The 21,429-nt window shown below is 41.3% G+C and overlaps 1 protein-coding gene across 4 annotated transcripts in view; it reads right to left on the bottom strand.

Moving 5' to 3' along the window:
* RALBP1 (ralA binding protein 1) overlaps window positions 1-21,429 on the bottom strand; it is a 37,240-nt gene that overhangs the window by 5,355 nt on the left and 10,456 nt on the right. For 3 of the 4 annotated variants that reach the window (XR_013956211.1, XM_080610192.1, XM_080610193.1), the window contains exons 2-6: window positions 12,431-12,724; window positions 4,904-5,362; window positions 2,740-3,089; window positions 1,160-1,321; window positions 132-263 (exon numbers count right to left, since the gene is read on the bottom strand). Coding sequence is in view for 3 of the 4 variants with exons in the window: in XM_080610192.1 (XP_080466318.1) it covers window positions 132-263; window positions 1,160-1,321; window positions 2,740-3,089; window positions 4,904-5,362; window positions 12,431-12,674 (1,347 nt within the window). In the remaining variant the exon portion in view is untranslated. Of the gene's footprint in view, window positions 1-131; window positions 264-1,159; window positions 1,322-2,739; window positions 3,090-4,903; window positions 5,397-12,430; window positions 12,725-21,429 lie in introns of those variants that run through there. The other variant, XM_080610194.1, reaches the window with a different exon arrangement.

Below are 21,429 nucleotides of genomic sequence, written 5' to 3' on the forward strand. Positions count from 1 at the left end.
AATTGCCCATCAGCCATGTAAAGTGAAGATGTAAAATCTGCAGTAAAAGGATTGAAACATGGTCTGATCTAACTGTCACAAATTAGGGATCCACAATTCAGATGCTTGGCCAATAAACAGAAGTTACTCACCTGTCTCTTAGCTTCTCTTAGTTTTCTTTTCAGAGCTGTTAAAATTCTTTGCACCTCCCAGAGTCTCTCTTCTTTGGATAAGTCTTTTATCCCTGCCTGCAAGTCTCTGTGTAAACAGTTCAGTAGGAACTCCTAGAAACATTGTAAAGAAATCAGTGTCTTCCATACATCCTAACAGGGCAGGCTAAAAAGAAACAATCCTTCATACTTCACAGCAACAGAGTTGAGATTCTCGTTTTCAAAGCTCAGTATGTCAACTAACAAGAGTTAACATACATTCAGTACATGATCTAGAGCTAGCTGAAGAGCAATATTAAAAAAAAATCGAACTCTTTTTAACATGTCCTCCTGACCTTTAGGGGAAAGGACCTTAAGATCATCTAGTTCCAGGAGCAGGGACGCCTCACACTGGACCATGTCCCCCAAGGCTCTGTTCAACCTGGCCTTGAACGTTGCCAGAGATGGAGCATTTACTGCTTCTTTGGGCAACCCATTTCAGTGCCTCACCACACTCACAGTAAAGAACTTCTTCCTTATATCTAACCTGAACTTCCCCTGTTTTAACAGAGTTTTAACCTGCTACCCCTTGTGCTATCACTACAGTCCCTAATGAAGAGTCTCTCCCCAGGATCCTTATAGGCCCCGTTCAAATGCTGGAAGGCTGCTATGAGGTCTCCACACAGCCTTCTCTCCTCCAGGCTGAACAGCCCCAACTTTCTCAGCCTGTCTTCATACAGGAGGTGCTTCAGCTCCCTGATCATCCCAATGGTCCTTTCTCCTACCATAAAAGTACTGAACTACATAGCCCTGTCTTTTGTGGATTGCTCTGCTATATAATCATCACAAGGCCGTAACACCTTTCCACCCGTAAATGGGGAACAGCCTCACTAATTTCTTTTCAGTAGCTTCCATTTACAGGACAAGTGTGATAGAACGAGAGTGTCTGTTACAAGCCTATATGGATTTACTACTGAATGTATAAAAGCCAGGGCAAAGATAAACAGAAACACACTAAAGTAATTTCCAACCTGTCGCCGGATTTCTTCTTTGATGCTTTCTTGTGTTTCTGGAAGTGCTGGCATTGTTGCCATATTTGACCAGCGAAGAGGTTTTGTCACCTGCTTCAGGGTCACATTCCCAAAGAACTCTTGAACATGTGTAAAAAAAACATACAGGACACGGTTGCTGATCTGCAGAGAAAGGACATAGAAAACATTGCTTAATACGATCTATTCACATCATCTTTATCTGCGAAGCACAGTATCTTTCTCCAGAAACAGCCTTTAGAATGCCTTTCTGTGACTCGCAGTGGTACTAGTTTGTCCTAAGAGATTTAAAATCTGGATTAAAAATGATACTTTAAACAACCCCGTGCTGTCCCCAAGGAATGTGTGTCTCTTACCTATGTATCTGAGGCAGTTTCATGCTAAACTCAGACACATCTTAACCTACTGCAATTATTTCCATCACTGGTAGATACAGAGATGTATTACTTTCCTTTTACTCTAGTGTAAAGGTGGTTAGTGACAACAATGGGTAACAGGGAATACAAACTATACCGCACCATGGCTTTCTCTTCCCCAACATGTAAGCAATTTCTACAGCGTCTCTCTCGGATGATTTACTATAATAGAAAAAGGAGTTTGAAAGGGCCTGCTGCTGTTGTTCTTGTTTTAACATGAGACAGAAGCAAGTATTTATTTTGATACTGTATCTTCCATTAAAATGCAAACATTTATCCTGTCACTACCTGCATTTTAATTGCTAAAAACTACTTAACAAAAAACATGACTGGGCCTGCACTGTTTTGCATTAATTGTTATTTCTTTTCCTAGCTATAAAGTGTCTGGCACAGCAAAATAGCCAAGAATAATAGTGCCCAGCCCTTTTGCTACTGGGCTTCCTCCTAGGCTCTTAATTATAAAGCCAAGCTCTTCTGAAGTGTGGCTTTTCTTCTAGAAGACACACACCCAATAATGCCTTGTTTCCATTATGCACAGGACTAATTCTGAACTGTATTTAAATTAAACATTTCCAAGATGTTTATTAAGAAATTAATCAACCCAGAATCCACAAACTCTTACTGGAAAACTAAGTCAGTCAGTTGTTTTTCCCTGACTGCAGACAGGGAAATGGCTTTGGTATTTTGTCTTACACCACAGCCATTAGACAAAAGTCATTACTGCACCAGGAAGATCTGTTTGCAGGACAGGATTCACTGGCTTGACACTAAAATTAAGCAACAGTATAGTCTTCACTAAATCAATGCTGAATCAAAAGCCCACAGAAATTGTGTATCTGCATGAATTGTTGGACAAATTCAATGTCAAATGACTTCTGTTTGCAACAGAATTAAAACCCTGACAGCAGTCTTTGTAATACTGTCATAATAAGCCAGGTGTCAGACCCATAGTATGCAAGCTCACATACAGAAAGTCTTTTGTTCTTCCCTTCCCAGCAGTTTAGCTTCCCAGAATATACAGAGAAGCTGTAATTTAGCTTAACTGTTATCAGACAATACCCCTTTCCCACCTGCAAAAGAATTCCTACAAAGAAGTCTTTCCTGGGCTGAAGTTCTGCTCTATCACTTGCTGCGTGGCACACGTACCTGGACAGTAGGGCTGAGCACTATAGAAATATTCTGGATGTTCATTTTTGTTTCCAGTTCCTTTGCAATAACGTGGTCCATGTGCACAATCAGCCAAGAAATCAGGAGATGGTTACACTCTGGCAACTCTTTCAGCAGCCTCTGGCACTCTTGAACTTTCTCAGCTTCTGTGCTTTTCCCACAAGCATCTTCGAAGCGGGGCATTAGCTCTTTGGTAAGCAAGTTTTCAGGCAGTTCTCGTAGGTACTGTTTCAGCAAGCTGGCTACTGTATTGGGCTCATAGTCTTCCAGGTTGGGAGATTCTTCTCGATCATAGGCTGCTTTTAGCTCATCAACTTTTGATTTTATTCCTTAAAATATTTAGATCAAGAATTAAGAGAAATCTTCAATATGTACATGTAAATGTATAACAGCTATAGTTACACTTTTTTTCTTTGAGAGGCACTTATTTCACCTCCCCTTACAATTTAAATTACTTGAGGAACACCTTTTAAGAGTTACCCACATGTAACAAAATTAAGATCATGACTCAAAACTACACAGATTGCTGCTTCTAAAAGCACCGACTACTCCTATGAAGCAAAAACACAGCCCTGCCAAAGCTCCAAATTGGAACTGGCGCCAGCATTCCCTTCCATCAAAGAACATAAAACAGGGTGAGGAAGGGCAGGGGAACACAAGATCAGTTGTGTATTTTCAATCAGCATCTTTCTGGCTGTTCAATTATAGAGCCCTAAGCCAAGAAGCAAATACATTATCAAATCGTTACCTGTATCAACTACCTATAACGGCTTTCCTCTCCAAACAAGTTCTGCCTATAACAGCTTTCCTCTTCTAAAACACACCCCACACTTTTTAGTTTCCAGGTTTCCAGCTGGCCCTCCACAGTGGAGGAATCTCACAAAGGATTTTTGACTTGAGGCACTGCGTGAATGAAAGTATGTTCACAAAGTTACTCAACACAGCCAGAGTTTTCTGAGGTGCTTTTATAACTCAGTGACATTCCAATCTCCCCAAACTTGGGGAAATTTTATTCTTAAAGCTCAAACACCCATCTGAGTTGCGCCAACTTGGCTCATGCACAACCAGCAAAGCTGGGTGCACTGAGCCCATGGTAAATGCCAGGTAAAATATGCTCAGTTTCATGTACAAGTTAGGCATCACAACAGCTGGTAGGTTGTTAAGCCACTGGAATTGTCTCTCTGCACTCTCAGTTTAAACAGTCTGACACACACAAGAGGGTGCTATTGCACAGGGGAACACTGAGACAGTACAAACATCAAAAATGATTTATGGAAAACACACCTTTATCTGTGACAATTCCCAACACATCGTGTCTTGAAAAAAACACAACTGGAATGTTCCAACAGGCAAGACGAAGAAGCTACTTACGCTGCTGCAGTATTTATGCATGCCTACCACATACCATGCAGATGGACAGCATGAAGACAGCTTAATGAAGCCTTTAAAACCGTTTGATTACTGCTTCTCACTGCTTTTCCTCAAATTCCTTTTCTCACTTGTTCTTGCTCCCTTAAACATACCCACAGAGGTACTTACACAAGTTACTTTGCAGATGCAGTTCACAAACAAAGGGGCCGTTCTCTGTAACTAAGCCTGATGTTTCATTTATGTAAGCTGGTGTTACACAACCACCATGGTTAATTAGCCCGCTGCTGCTAAGCTTAATTAGGGGAACTTGTATTTTGTGCTCATTAGTGTATTTGCTCAAAGAAAATAAGTTTCTAAGGGGGGAAATAAAATCATACAATGGAAGTAACTGGAAAAAGCAACTTAGTGGGAAGCTTAAGTAATAAAGTGGTTGTATCTCATCTTTGCTTTTGCAATCAACTAGCACTGCATTTCTAATGCAGAAGTAAAAAAACACAAGCTAGCCATACTAACACATTTCATTCATTGTTAGCACCCTACCACAGAAGGCAAAACCAAGTGGTTTCTTACTGCCAGTAAGCAGTACCACCACTTCAGCCATTTTTCTGGTACTTTGGACTTGTGAGTTGCTCAGCTTTAACTGCCTGATAACCTTTTGGATAATTAAAATGAATGCAGCTATTAACAGTCTCTAGGTGGTGGAAATGTTAAAATAGTAAGAAAATCGCAAGTAAAGACCTTAGAAACCTGCATGTCAGTGTGCCCAGAGTACCTGAAACTCTGTAGATGCCTTCACATTTCATGCCGTACTTCTCTACGTAATCTATACATTCACGGAAAACTGCTGGCAGGCGGACACCATCATACATCATGGTCCTGTCTACTGCATCAGACAAAGGAATGCCAAACACGGGTCTATGACTTGGAACATCCACTTGAGGTATCTCTGTCTCCTGAATTGGCTTTTTCTTTTTCTTCTTCTCTTTCCACTGTTTTACAACATCTGCTGCAGTTAAGTCTTTTGACTTCTTCTCTTTATGTTTGTCTTCCTTATGTTTGTCTTCCTTGTGTTTTTCATCTTTGGGTTTCTCTTTTATTTTAAAATCCTTTTCCTTTTTTTTGGAAAAGCTGGGTTTCTTGAAGACATGTATTCCCTTGGACCGCTTCAACTTTGAAGGGCTTTCAGCTTCATCACCGGAACTATCCTCTTGAAATGCAGCATAACCTTCCGCTATTGGGCAAAGAAGGAGAAGGCAAGAGGACAGCTGTAAGTCTTTTTAGATAGCATGTTATAAAAGGGAGAGAACAAGTGGTAGTATGTAAGGAGAAATGAAAAGCAATATGAGCGAAGAAAATAGCACTGGCTTGACTCTGCAGAAGGTTTTCTTTAGTCTTTACACAATTAAGTGGACAAGGATTAAATCAAGGTTGCATAATCACATCAAAGATAATCCACAGCTCCTGACCAATCTAAACAATTAATACTTTTATATACTTACTCATAATGGCAATGTCCATGTTATGGGTTGGTTTCCCATCTAATAGTCAAGGAAATGCAAAATAAAAACAACTGTCTGGCAACTTCTCTACGTGCCTGTAATCAACAGTGTAAGAGTTGCTGTTAAGGATCATCTACTGCATACACGTAAGTCTAACAAGCTACAGTTAAGAAGAAACTAAACTTCAGCCACTTAACTCCCCAATCCCTCCCCAGAACATTATGACTGTTAAGTATGAAGTTAACAGTTTCAGCCTCAAATAAAATACAAAAAAGAGAAAAAGGCCCAAGCACACTTACTTTTCCACTTGACAAATAAAACAATTCCAGTGACACTAGCACAATACCTGACCGTGAAGGTATCTGCCTTAAAGAGAGCTTCAAACCAGTCAATGGGTGGAGTGCACTGGTTGAGCAGCACAACACCAAGTGCCGTATAAAACGTGCACCAGGGCTTTTACTAGCTACGCCTCTGCAGCAAGCCCTGCCTGTCCTCCAGGCAACAACAAGCAAATCTTCAAACATGGACTACAAAAAACAAGCCCCACCAACAAAAAACCAACCCACAACCAAACCACCACCACACAAACCAACGCAACTTCCAAGTCAATTAACTGATCTTACACACACATGCAAGAAAAGTAAGCCTGGAACCTGGTCAACAAAGACAACAGTTTACATGCCCTTCGTACCAGCCAGGTCCCCCAAGGCAGAGGGCGGCCAGCTCTTGCTTCAGTGTGAAGCCCCCATTATACAGATCCTTTGAGGCTCTTCCACTACCCACAGGCAGCGGCTCTGCCCAAGTGAGGAAGCGCAATGACAGCCAAGTGTTCTTCCTTCATAGTTTTGGGTGGTGGAAAATTACCCCCTTAGATTATGAGAGAACGCATCACACAAGAGATTATAGGCTGTAATTCTTACAGGTGAAAGATCTTATGCAAAAGAACCAGGAAACATTCAGTCTTTTGTTCTCCCAATTCTAAATTATACTAAGCTGCAGAGTTGCTCAGCATTAATTCAGCACATCCAAGGAGCTGTCTGTATTTTGAAGCCTCCCTGGCTGCTCTGTAGAAGGCAGCTTTTAACAGTCAAATAAATACAAGAAATGTATTAAAGCATGGAACTGCCATAAAATAATTACAATTGCTGGAGCACCTCGCTCCTCCCACTCTGGACTCTTCCCTAGGGCTACCAAACACGTGCTTTCATACAAGACAGAGAAGGACTGCAGCACTATTCCTGTCACAGGGAATTTTTATAATGAAGTGCACATGTTATCTGGACACAACCAGCAGCCAGGTCTCATCCTCCCAGTTTACCAGCTATACCATCATCAGCCATTCTGTAAACTAAACCCAGAAATGGCTAAGGAAACCTGCAGTGCACGAAGGAAGGATTCACATCTCACTCTAGTACAAAAGGAACTGCTGATGCATCAGCTATGGGACAAAGGAGGAGCACACATCACCACTGTGTTTTGTCAGAATGAGATGGGGCTGGCACCAAGCTTCAAGATTGGGTTCACAGATGTAATTTCCAAACAGAAAGCCAGATCCCCACCAGACAGAGCCCAGAACAACCTGCCCTCAACCCTTCCTGCTGTAACAGATCACAGTCAAACAGCATAGGGTCCATCCCCCAGCATGTCCCTTGGAAGTCAGTGTTCCCAGCAGAACACCTGCCTTAGTGTCTCAACACTCCATGTTGCAACACAAACCTCGGTGCTTTCCTAGATCCATGGTAACATAACACCAGCAATAGCACATAACTGAAACTGGTATTTCTTGACTTCATGAGAAGACAGGAAGGAGCAAGTTAAATACAAAAAGCCTATTCTAATTTGTCTCAGTAACATTTAGAATTAGGTTCACAGAGAATCTCCCACTCATACCAAGAGCAGGTTTGCATGTCTCTCAGAGTAGCCCAGTTTTCTTTACCATACTTCTGCTAATAAAGTTACTGTATCCCTTCCACCAGTGATACAATATACTGAAATATAAACAACCTACATTTATACAGGAGGAATTATCAAAAGCAGTGGACAAACCAAGTAGTTCTAACAGTGAAAAGAAGTATTACCTGCAGTCAGTAAACTGGTATTTCTGCTCACTGTTTCCTCAAGACTGCCAGTACTTCTGCATTTCCCCATCACTCTAATGTATGTTAATGACATTTTCCTTGACCTATATGAGACCAGGACTAATAAATACTCCAATTTTACCAGCATAACAAGTGGACTATCCGCCAATTCCTTGCTCAGACTTTGTTAGACCTTCCACAAGCATACCTTCGCTGCAGCTATTTTAAACAGGATGCTCCCAGTACAGCCCTTATCTTACTGAAATTATGAAAACCTTTTTTAAAAACAATAATAATAAAATATTCCAGTGTTACTCTGGAAAAATTTAACTTACAGGCGTAAAAGCTTTGTCATAGAATCATAGAATAGTTAGGGTTGGAAAGGACCTCAGTGAGGCCACTGTTTCTGTCAGTCTGCTTACTCAGGAATGTTTCTCCTGCACTCTTACGATGAAGCTTTAGTTTCATGCTATGTAGTATTTATTGTTAACACAAAGGGTTGCATTATATAGAACTGCCACTTATCAAACCTACCAAAAGATACATTTTGTGCATCAGGTCTCTGATGAGTTTTTAAGCTGTTTATACCTCTACACCTCATTTTGGCTCCCTGCGGAAACGTGCATGCATCAGTAATTAATTTCACTGAAAGAATACATGGATCACTTTTACATATGGAAGAATCAGTTGGTCAAATATGACTACAGGGACCAAAGTGCAATGGTAGCATTAGTTATCTAACTTCAGGTTCGTCACAGGGATTGCCATCAGCGTATAACATTTCTAAACAAAACAGGAAGACACACGTGGATGCATAATCAGCTTGGGTAGATGGCTTTTATTTCCTCTCCTCACCCACAAGATGTATTGTTGTTATTAACAGAAATCTCAAACTTACAGACACTACCAGCACTTACTATCCAACTTTCAATTAGATCAGTTTGGTTTTACATTCAACTCACTGATGCGAGCATAGCACTCCCCCAAAATTATGCATTCCAATTACTGCTCAGTGCTATGCAAGGGGAGTAAATGAAGCTGAAATACGAGATTTGCCTTACCTGATTTTGATTTAAAATAATTACTGGCACTGAAAAGCAGACTTTTAAACTGTTTGCAAATGCTACTTTGCTAAATAAATACAGATTGGTGTATAGATATACATAGTAATTTGTCAGTAGAACAGAATGTAGCAACACAAAGATAAACCTTGGTATGAAGAGCCTCTAATGTTTATCATGGGTAGGAAACTGTAGTAACTTCCTATTTTGTAGATCTGGGAACTGTATTCAGAGCTTCCCCACACACCAGATCAGTAAAAATAATGTTCTGCTTGCAACAGCAGCAACGTGGTTATTTTGTAGGATGACAATGGCCTCCTTACATTTGTAACAGACCTCCCCCAATACACATGAAGTATCCACCGCTACTGCAGAATCAATCTCCATTAGTACTCTACACGGAAGTGAAGGATCGTAAGGACAGAGACAACTTCACATGCCACTCCTCTATGTGAAAGAGCTGGGAATACTATTAGAGCTTTTGCATGGTTGCTGGATGTCCCCATTCCTGAGAAGAAACTATTTTGGAGAAAAATCCCTTAAGATGACAGAAGAGAGAATAGCCTGGTATCTGATACATGACAGTCACAGATCACTGGAACCTCAACTCAGCAACTCAGAGGAAGGAGATAAGGGTTAACACCCAATCTCTGAAGACTGTTTGGAGCAGGTCCTGAAGTTAACAATAGGAATATTTCAGCCCTCATCTACCTCCCGAAAGAACACCCCTCTCCAACCCATTTGGGATTTGGTCTTCAAAGTACTGCCTGAAAACATCCGAAGAGTTCATGCCAATGATATTACTGTTCTTTCACAGAACAGTTTTGTTTACAGTTCAACCAAGTCTCCATTTCCACCAAGAATTCTGTAAAGAAAATGAAAATGATTCTAAACAAAAAATCCAGCTGCATATTGAACCCATGCTGTCCAATGGCATCAATCTCAGAAGTAAAACGAATAAGCAGAGTAAGATCTACTACATACAGACTCTTTATCTACAGAGACTCTAATGGGTAGAATAGCTTTTTTCTTAAGAATATCTTAGAACCTTTTTCCTTTCGCAAGGAACTGCGATGTTATGACTTTATCAACACACAACCACTGATAGGTGGTTAAACATTCAATCTTAAAAATCAACTATGCTGGTCACTGTCTCACAGAAACCATTACTGCTGAAGAAAGGTCTATTTTTGCTCTCCTGCTGCCACAGTACAAGTCTTGCATGGACAAGTGATCCTTTGAGTCAGGGAACACATCTGAGTTGAAACTATCCCACTGAAAATAAAATTCATTCTAACCCTTAATACATCCCCTAATCTAGCTCACTCTCCAGCTAACTAACACTCAGTCTGTCACAGAAGAGTGGAAAATAGAGATCAGTGGGTGAAACATTTTTCCAGCAGCCAACATTCCACATCAAAACCAGTATTCAATTTTCTATTATATCCAAAACATTTCTGAAGTTTACATTTAGAGTATTATCAAAATACCCCAAAACTGAAAAGGTAGAAGAAACTGAAGAATCGGAAGTGTGGAAGGAATAACAAAAGGCAAAGCTGGAAGGGGGACTCTTAAAAAAATCAACCATGTTAAGCAACTGTAAAGAACACCTGTCATTTATGTAAGTAAAATGTCTGTTCAAGGTATATTTATGATAATGCCTATTTTTGGACTGTACAAGATGTACTGAAGGCTTTATACATAACTTACTCTTATACCTGACTGGCAATTATATGACACACATTAGGGCTAAGAAATGCAGAATGTTTTTTACATTACAGATGCAGGAGATGATTTGATTCTTCCTACGTTTTGCCTTTTTGTGTTTTTGAGGATTTTTCGTACCTTTAAAGCTTCTTTTAAGTACGATTTCTTTACATCAGCTATAAAATGTGTTGTGATCTCTTGTGGAAGAAAGCAGCTACAGTGCTAATGTGCACAGACCTGCACATATTTGCTGAAGAAGCGTTTTTCCTCTTTAGCCTTCAGTTACACTGTCACCAAGAGACGTGCCAAATTACACCACAAAGAAACCCACACTACGTATAATGCTGACCTCTAACACCTCCAAATTTAGAGGTGTCTAATGCAGGGTTAGAACAGAAAGCTGATTTGCAAAGAGTAAAAAAACCCAACTACTAACAGCCTGAATTTAGACCTATTCAATAATACTGAATTTTCATCACCATTCCAATAATCTGTATTAGGTTAATGTTATTAGAGAAAAACCCTGAGAAACCACTTTAAACCTGTAGGAATTTAAACTGTTTGGTTTAACTTGAGGATAATATGCTTTTGAGTTACAGCAGTCTTTAGGCACACAGTCTTTACATAGAGTAACAACAGTCCTTCTAAACTGTGGTAGAAACAATTCCTGCATTCCAGGAAACTGGTTTGATTAAAAGCACTGCAGTGGCAGCAATTCTTAAAGAGTAATTACTTAAATATGTGCATGCATATTACAGACAGTCACCAGATTCATTCTAACAGAACAGTGTGTGCTGTCTCACTGGTTTTGATCTTCCAAACTTCACGTGTAAGCAGTAGCAAGGTACACGGGCAGCCAGAACTTCCAGGCATCGGAGATAGAAGCATGGCAGAAGAGGAACACTATTTTGAAGTTTTGCTAAAACAAATGTCAGTTAAAAAAAGCCCCAGCATGTGGGCTGTGATATTTAGGTTTCAGAGACTTGGACAGGAAGGATCTTTCTGGTACTGAGAGTGCTACCAAATTAGTATCTCCAAGTGCTTTGTTCTCTCAGAACATGTAGAGGAACTCTTACTGAATAAAAACTGTTTCATGTTTCCAAAATTTTCTGCACAAATCTAAAGGTGGAAGTTAAGATTTCCCTTGTGTTGTTTTGATGGAGAGGTACACTTTCTAAATGAAAACTTCCATTCTGGACAGGGATACACTGACAAAGAATGGATTCTACAGTAAAAACTTTACTTTCCTCTAACCTTTACTCTGTTGGTTCTAGTAAATTCAGATCTCAATGTTGGCTCGCACATTTTTTAACTCTGCAATACCACTTTGGCACTGCTGGTGGAAACTGCATGGTCAGATTAAAATGAGAAGCTAGAGGAAAAAAAAAAAGGACATAGATCTTAGTGCTTCTCAAACAATGATGCAGTGTGCACAAGACAATTTGAGGTGGTAACAACAGCAAACTCCGAATACGTGAGACGTAAGGGAAAAGGGTTAAAGTTGTTGAAACTGACTCTTCCAAATTTAAAAAGTACAAAATTCAGGTCAAACTTAGTTTTATCTTAGCCTCTCAGCTGCAATTTCAAAAAACATCTATTTAGAAATACGCTTGTAAACTTCCACTTAGAATGTGAACAGATAATGAGATTAGAAGAAGCCCATGCCAGGCAATTACCAATGCATTGCTAAAGGTTCTGGATAAACATGTTTATTAGTAATTCCGGGCACATGCTTGGCACCTGTACCTGTGCTGCAAAAAACAAATCCAGTTTTTGGTTAAGGTGTGGGCTTCTTTGGAATAGAAACAGGTATTGCACAAAGCCTGTTTGTACAAGTTAGCTTCCTTCACACTCAAACAAGTTTAAAAAAAGCATTGGAAACACTAAGCAATTTTGAGAAAGAAAGAGAGAAAAAGAAATTATAAGCATGAAATAAGAGCAGTTTCCTACTCACTTCTTTTTTCTTTCTTCTTAAATTTTCCTTTTTTCTTCCCATGCTCTTTTTCATCATCAGATACTATATCTGGAGGCTCATGCAAGCTGTCATGAGGTGGTGAAGGCTCACCAGTGCGGTACAATCCAGGGAATTTTGTAGGACTGATTTCTTCAGAGCTGGGAGTACGAGCAAGACCTCCACTGTGCTCTACCCGACGGTGTTCACTGGGGCTGCTAGTGGGAGGCAGGAAGCACTCAGTCATTCTGATTCCCTGATATCCAAGTGAAATCTTCTGCTACCTGTCCATCACACCTGCAGAAGGGAAAACAAAAAGAAACCCCATACAATTTTAAGCAATGGGTTTCAGACCACCTTGTTTAGAGCTCTATCATGAAAACACAAATAGCAATGCCTCCTGCAATGAATGTTCCAACTTCCGTCAAGACACAGTAATATAACATCAGGTGCTAAGCTCAGGGTTTGCAGAATCTGTCCATTAACTCCTAAGCCACATTAACATAATGTGAGCTGCTATTTTATTCATTTATACTTTATAATATGTAAAACGTTATATATTAAGTAGGAGAATATTTTAACATTTGAAATAATTCTTACAAAATTCATAGGCAGCTTGTGCAATGATTGGTAATATTTACTATAAAATAGCTAACTTTAAACTTTTGATACAAAATAGATTTGTCTGGAAGCTCAGACTGTTTGTGAGCACTGCACTTCAGGCAAAGATCATTTTCATCTTTCCCAAACATATTTTATAGATGCAAATAAGAACTTGCCTAGCCTGTTGCAATAAGGGGGGAGGGGGGAAGTTGAAGCAAATCCATCTTCTAATTATGCTAATGCAAATTAAAGAAGGCAGAAAAAGCATGATTGTTTTTATGGCATATAAGAATTTCACATTCAAAGAGGCTGTATCAGGTCACCTGCGCCCAGATGCTGGTATGTTTTCTGCTTGAGAGTTATGACCAAATAAAAGCTAATATGAAAACTGCTGAAGAAAGCCAATATATAAATTCTCAGCAATGAAACTCATAAGCAAAAAACCTCTTCCCAGCACAGATAATTCCAGAAATTCCCCAGAACAGATATACTGCATGGGACATTATACCTCTGGAATCCACTCTGCTGAACTTGACCCTTTGTGTTTAAATGGTCACCCTCAGATAGGAGCCATTCTTTCATGGGATGAAAGGAAAACAGAAATAGAGCTAACCCCAGAGAAAGAAAAATCTATTTCCCGTATCCACTGCTATAATTGGCTGACAGGTCAAGTCACGGTTACATGCTAACTTCAATACAACTTCAATCTGTGCTACTGTGTTAATGATGAGAGGAAACTGAGCTACTGGAAGACAAACAGGAGAAAAAAAGATTTTTGTTATTTTAAAGACATATCAGTTCCACAGCCTGGCTCCCTGTGCAGCCATATGAGTGTCACAGGAAAGACTGTGGACACTTTGGGAAAGGTGCCCTGCACTTCAAACCTAAAGTGATCATGGTGGCTGTGTAGTCATGGCCTCAGACCTTCCTTCCCAAAAAAACAAATCACAAACCCGAGAATTAAAACATGGTGTAAGATTATGCACATAAGCCTAAGTAAACCTATAAGTATTTTAGTTGTGACGAGTGTATCTAGATATGATACCTGTGGTTTCTGCACTAGCCTTTGTAATCTGCAGTCACCTCTGGTACACCTGCTATTTAATGCTGATGTAGATATCACAGTTAAGAAGAAAGCAGTCAACCCTTTGCTAAGTGAGGCAAACAGTCATGGATACCCAGTACTTCATAAAATTTCATTCAGAGAAATAAATGACACAGTTCCTGGCTAAGCAGGAACTCCTGATACATCATACAGACACACTATAACTTCTTATACAAAAGCAGAAAGCTTTTTTATAAGAGAACAACACTAACACAAGGCACAGCCAGCTTCTTTGTATTTTTTTCTTGTCATGCTTGTTGGATTTTGTTACATTTTTAATTGTTATCAAATACTCCACTGCTAATTCAATATTGCGTTTAAACGAGTAAATGGTGTGCTCAAACAAGATATTTTAGGAGAAATGTCCAGGTATCTAAAGCTTCAGACTCACAGATATCAAAACAGGACAAAACTTTCAATAACACAAGCATTTTCAATATTACCAATGACACAGACTGGCAATACTATTGCATTCAACTGAGTACCAGAATGACCTATAAAACTCCTGCAGAGCACCTCTTCGCATTTCATCCACCCACCTGTCGTGGTTTAAGCCCAGGCCGTAAATCAGAACCACGAAGTCCACTTCCCCCCCCCACCTTTCTTCCCCCCGCTTCTGGAGGGACAGGGAGGAGAATCGAAAGAATGCAACTCCCACGGGTTGAGATAAGAACAGTTTAATAACTAAGGTATAACACAAATCACCACTGCTACCACCAATAATAATAATGATAAAGGAAATAACAAGGAAGAGAATACAACCGCTCACCAACTGGTACCTTGCCCCCACCCTGCCATGATCCAGCCCTTCCGGGGACTCTCAGTTCTGCATCCTGGGCATGACGTGCTGTGGTATGGAATACCTCTTTGGCTAGTTTGGGTCAGGTGTCCTGTCCCTGCTTCCTCCCAGCTTCTCCTCCTCCCTGGCAGAGCATGAGACTCACAAAGTCCTTGGTCAGTCTAAACATTCTGACCAGCAACTGAAAACATCAGCTTTATCAGTATTATTCCCAAGGTCGAAAGTCAAAACACAGCACTGCACCAGTAGAAAAAATGACTGCTACTGCTAAACCAGGACACCACCCCAGAAAAAGCAGAACTCAAACCACCCCACCCAAAGCTGCTGAACAGACAGACTAAACTTTAACAGTAACCCAGGGGATGAAATTAGAAATACTACACTTAATCAAGTGAATAGGATGCATCACACCTACAAATCAGTCCCTGTCTAGAGTGGGCAAGACAAGCAAATGCACAGAGGGAAAGGACAATGCCATTGCCAAGGCACATAAACTCCACCGTGGAAAATAAGGGTGCACATGCTTTGCCTCTGGAACTCAGCCAAGATCCCGGGATGAAGCCAGCCTTAGCCCATACGTTCCACAACACTCTTCAGCAGTATTACTCAACTCCTGGCATCTTATTTATGGATTGGTACAATACAGAAAAGCATAATATGAAACTGTGTTTTGCCATGTTAATAATTACAGATGTGCCCAGCTAAGTGGGTTTTGGGGAGGGTTGTATTTGTTTCTTTGGTTGATTGGGTTTTTTTAGAACCAACCTCTCATCCTTCAGTTCTCTATGCAGAACACAGTGAAAACTGCATGAAAGAAAGAATCTCACTATAGGTGGTCACTCACAGAGGCTTATGGAAATTACTCAGATCAGAATTTGAATAGGGCACAGTAAGACACAGAATTATGATGAGAAACAAAATATTCATGAGGTCTTTTAATATGGTTCATTCTTTACTCTGGCTAAAGCAGAGGCACTGACTAAAAATAATGGTGCATATTTGTAAATGCAAACAAAATAAGACTGCACTTAGGTTTCATTTTTTTTATTTTACAGCTTTAAGAAAGCATTGCTTTTCTATACAATTTCCTAGTCCTTTAAGTAAGGGAGAAATTCCATGGCATTCAAATTGATATATCAAGACCTATCAGCAGAATCGGAGCCTTTAGAACTAATGTACTATTTCCATACAAAACTGCACCCTTCCTCTAGCTTTCACAGCAAAAAATAGTGAGAATGAAAAAAATCATGGATCCTCTCAGCATTTTGAAAAGGAACATTTCTAACAGGCTGATTCTTCTGCCAACTTCTCCCTCTCAGATTTGACCCTTTGTTCCAAATCTGTTACTGACTCAGTCCTGCTCTCTGCAGCAGGCTCCTTGCTTCAAATTGCTTTTCTCCACCTATGCAGTTCTCATCTGCCAGATTTAACAGCTCACTACTAACAGCTACGTCCCATGTGGGGAAGGTCATATTACTCCCCCCATTACCACACACCCCCAATTCCAGTGGTTTGCTTTCCCCAGATCCCCTTGTGAGATGATTCAATTTAGTAGCTGCTCCAACAGACTTCTGCTGCTGAGCTGGCTTGTAGAAGAGCTCAAGAGTCACCCAAGACAGAAAAAAGAGGGGAGGCAGAACATGATGACAGAGGTGCAACCTTCTCTGAGCAGCTTTGTTTTGTGATACTGCATGTACAACTCAATCTCCCCAGATTTTACTTTCACTCAGACCTAACTAACTACTCTTTACAATATTCCCAAAATGCGGTTTCTTGAACCATTTTTCTGCTCAACATGGAGTCAAACCTTCAGAATAACTGAGTGTCAAAAATAAACAGCCTTCACTGAACATGTGCAGAATTGTGACATTTCCTCTACCCCCACTCCCCCAAGGAAAGACTAAATTAAAACATGGAAAGCAGAAGGTATGTCCCTAACACAAACTCCCAGACATCATACCACCACCACAGGACAACAGAATGGTTTGGGTTGGAAAGGACCTTAAAGATCATCCAGTTCCAAACACCCTGCCACAGGCAGGGACACCTTGCACTAGACGAGGTTGCTTCAAGGCCCGTCCACCCTGGCCTTGAACACTGCCAGGGATGGGGCAGCCACAGCTTCTCTGGGGAACCTGCGCCAGCCCCTCACCGCCCTCATAGTGAAGAGCTTTTTCCTAGTAACTAATTTAAGTCTACTCTCTTTTGGTTTAAAGACATTCCCTCTTGTCCTATGTCCCCATATAAAAAGTCCCCCTCCAGCTTTCTTGTAGGTGCCCTTTAGGCACTGGAAGGATGCTATAAGGTCTCCTCAGAGCCTCCTCTTCGTCAGGCTGAACAACCGCAGCTCACTCAGCCTATCTTCACAGGAGACATGCTCCAGGCCTCTGAGCATCTTCGTGGCCTTCCTCTGGACTCGCTCCAGCTCAGCCATCTTTCAAGACCATACACCAAGCACAGGAATGCAGGCTGGGGACATGAAGATGCCTGAATGGGCAAAATAATGTGGGGGTCTTTTCTAGCATAATTTTTGAAAATAACAACTCTCTCCTAAAATAATCAGCCTGAGCTACATATCTACTAAGTAAAAATTAATATTAAACAGCTGAGGTTTGGAAAAAACATAAAGAAGTGAAGACAAGAGAGACATGACAGGGAACCTTAATAGATTCCACTTATTACGGTGTGTCATTTAATCCAGCATGAACATATTAAAAGAGAGGCACAGTCTGAAAGACCAAACTCACAGCTCTGTCATTCACACAGAAGGCTCCATTATTTCTGTTTTGCACTGAGTCTCTGACTTTGTGCCTCGGAACGAATTACAACAGCAGAAGCAAATTAGAGCAGGTGATTACTTGCACAGATGTTATTTTGCAAAGCTGTGAGGCAGAATGAAGGACACAGGGAATTTTTCTGCAACAAGCATTATGCAAGACCATATCTGAAACGCAGTGGGTGTCACTAAGTCATCCCATTTTGCCACAAGCAGATACACTCTGAAAATCTGGGTGTTACACTGAAAATATCACTACCAGATATCAGAACCTGCTCTACTGTCACTGCCTAAAAGCAAGAGCAAAAACACAGCAGTGCCTCATCATCATATTCAGTCCAAAAGATGGGGACTTACATGAAGAAACCGATGTTATTTGAAGAAATGAGGCACAGCACTTTTGGAAAAAAATCATGCTCAAAAATTATGCTTTTAAAGAAGCATAGTTCCATTTTGGAAAGTAATGAACCATAAAAGGAAAGAATAAAAACTATCACTTAGTGTCAAAGCACTTCAGAAACCATGAGTGGCACTCATAAAACTGTTGAGATAGTTGAAAAAGATGACTTGGAGATGAGAAGACAGAGTTAGAAGTAAGTTATTTAGTAAAGTTATACAATGCCTGAGACATGTCTAAGTTCTGTATCTTGCTCAGACTATTTTTACAACATACTGAAAAGCTTAATGCAAAACACTGCTTTCACTCAAACGCTTCTCAGACTGAAATGTTGCCATGCAGTCAAATAGCAAAATGACATCAGAGGCCACCTACTTTATTTAACAAGCGGTACCCAGGTACATAAACAGTGCCCTTTCTTTAATAAGGCAATATGGCCATACAAAGAGGAAGAAAAGGGAAATGCTTCATGTAGACAGGTAAAGCAAGTTTAAAATTTCACAAGTCACGAGTAATCACAAACACAGCATTAAGTAACTCCCTTGTGACTCATACACTCTTCATAGCTGGCAAGTACTAATGCCTCAAGAAGGGCTTTCACAAGATTTTTTTGGATAAAGAGAAGAAAATAAGAACTGCTTAGCAGCATTCAGCTCTTTAACTGAGATTACTTTACAGGATATGTAATGGGTGATGGGTGGACCACTCGGTGGATAAAGAACTGACTGGATGGCCGCACGCAAAGAGTTGTGGTCAATGGCTCGATGTCCGGCTGGAGACCAGTAATGAGTGGTGTCCCTCAGGGATCGGTGTTGGGACCGGTCTTGTTCAACATCTTGGTCGGTGACATGGACGGTGGGATTGAGTGCGCCCTCAGCAAGTTTGCCGATGACACCAAGCTGTGTGGTTCGGTTGATACGCCAGAGGGAAGGGATGCCATCCAGAGGGACCTCGACACGCTTGTGAGGTGGGCTGATGACAACCTTATGAAGTTTAACCATGCCAAGTGCAAGGTCCTACACCTGGGTCAGAGCAATCCCAGGCACAGCTACAGGTTGGGCAGAGAAGAGATTCAGAGCAGCCCTGCAGAGAAGGACTTGGGGGTGTTGGTCGATGAAAAAATGAACATGAGCCGGCTTCAGTGTGCGCTCGCAGCCCAGAAAGCCAACCGTATCCTGGGCTGCATCAAAAGGAGCGTGACCAGCAGGTCGAAGGAGGTGATCCTGCCCCTCTGCTCTGCTCTCGTGAGACCTCACCTGGAGTATTGTGTGCAGTTCTGGTGTCCTCAACGTAAAAAGGACATGGAACTGTTGGAACAAGTCCAGAGGAGGGCCACGAGGATGATCAGGGGACTGGAGCACCTCCTGTATGGAGACAGGCAGAGAAAGTTGGGGCTGTTCAGTCTAGAGAAGAGAAGGCTGCATGGAGACCTCATAGCAGCCTTCCAGTATCTGAAGGGGGCCTATAGGGATGCTGGGGATGGACTCTTCATCAGGGACTGTAGTGATAGGACAAGGGGTAACGGGTTCAAACTTAAACAGGGAAAGTTTAGATTGGATATAAGGAAGAAATTCTTTACTGAGAGGGTGGTGAGGCACTGGAATGGGTTGCCCAGGGAGGTTGTGAATGCTCCATCCTTGGCGGTGTTCAAGGCCAGGTTGGATGAGGCCTTGGGTGACATGGTTTAGTGTGGGGTGTCCCTGCCCATGGCAGGGGGGTTGGAACTTGATGATCTTAAGGTCCTTTCCAACCCTAACTATTCTATGATTCTATGATATGGGATGCTATGAGAATGTTAGAAAATGTACACTAAAGAAGTGTCTGTCATCATGCAACTCAAGCCACAGAGGAACAAGCTGTATATTTGTCAAAAATAATGCCAGCATCAGATCAGCTCTAGAAGCAACGTAAACAGGTTTGTGTTCTCTCAGTTACCTGTAGATGGATTAAGTCTTCAGCAATAACAATACCATTCGAAGCATTTCAAGTTCTGCTCTGAGAGTCCATATCAGCTTAGAAGTAGGGATATACAAATATGCAGAACTATTTACCCCTCAACAATCAGAGAGCTATACACCACATCCATACTGGAATGGACTGCTGGAGGAGCCAGCTCACATTCAGAACCTGTAGCAGGATCCAGGTTATTCCCTGTTATTGAGGGTACACCAGCTGTTCATTAATCCATTCAGAAGACAGCCAACCTCAATATAAATAATTAAATAGTATTTTAGGTGTTCTAGAAATGTCTCTGATCACATTATGATAAAGTCTCACAATCACATGAAGATAAGATCTCTAGGTATGCAGCAGCATGTGCTCTCTACTTTGCTTCACTTCAGGGAAAAGTCTCACAGCCTCTGATCCACAAATTCTGTAAAGTCCCATCAGAATTGCAATTCACCGGCTGATTCCAATAGACATCCTGGGGAAAACAAAACTTTCGCTACGGGATCCAAGTTAAGTGCTTTGCTTTAGACAGCGCACACATGGAAAGAGACCCACCATAACCACACAGGAGAAACCTCTGTCCCAAGAGGACAGATTCTATGATTCTAAGACCCTGCCTCCTGTACTGGCTATGCCGTCACACTGCCTTTTTTCTGCCTGGTGAAACATGCTATGAGTTTATATCCTGCTGCCTGTTCCAGAGCAAGCTAAATCAGACAGTCTAGGAGAAAAGTCTAGGCACAAACCTTTGTTACAGGGTAACAACCAAAGCCTTATACAGAGGTTACGCAAACTATGTCACATGTTGCTCCCATGCTCATTCTCATTGTAGAATCATAGTCTGTGTTGGAAGGGACCTTCAAGATCATGCAGGTTCATCCCCTCTACCACAGGCAGGGACATCTTCCACTAGACCAGGTTGATCAAGGCCCTGTCCAACCTGGCCCTGAACACTGCCAGGGATGAGGCAGCCACAATTTCTCTGAGCCCTGCCACATGTCTTCCCCCAGCTGAATCAACTGCCATGGAAGCAGCTTCAAAGCAGCGTGTTACATTATGGTCACAACCACAAAGTAAGAGACATTCTTGGAAATAACTGGCCAGCTAACAACTGGAAAGACTGCTGTTTAATTGCTTTATGTGGCATGTTTCTGAAGTAACAAGCAGAAGGTCTGGACTCTGCATCACGAGGCAGATGGGCACTGTAACCAGGCCAGACTTTTGCAGGAGTATCCTGACTCATCAGTTACCAGCATGACAACTGCTACTGTCCACTCAGAGAATAATTTCTCATCCTTCCAACTTCTTGGGAAAGTGTGGATCACTGTTCTCTAGTCTCACCCCCTATGAATCCTGCTCCTGGTTCCCATGG

The sequence above is a fragment of the Psittacula echo genome (assembly GCF_963264785.1).
Source record: "Psittacula echo genome assembly, chromosome: 2".
Classification (NCBI taxonomy): Eukaryota; Metazoa; Chordata; class Aves; order Psittaciformes; family Psittacidae; genus Psittacula; species Psittacula echo.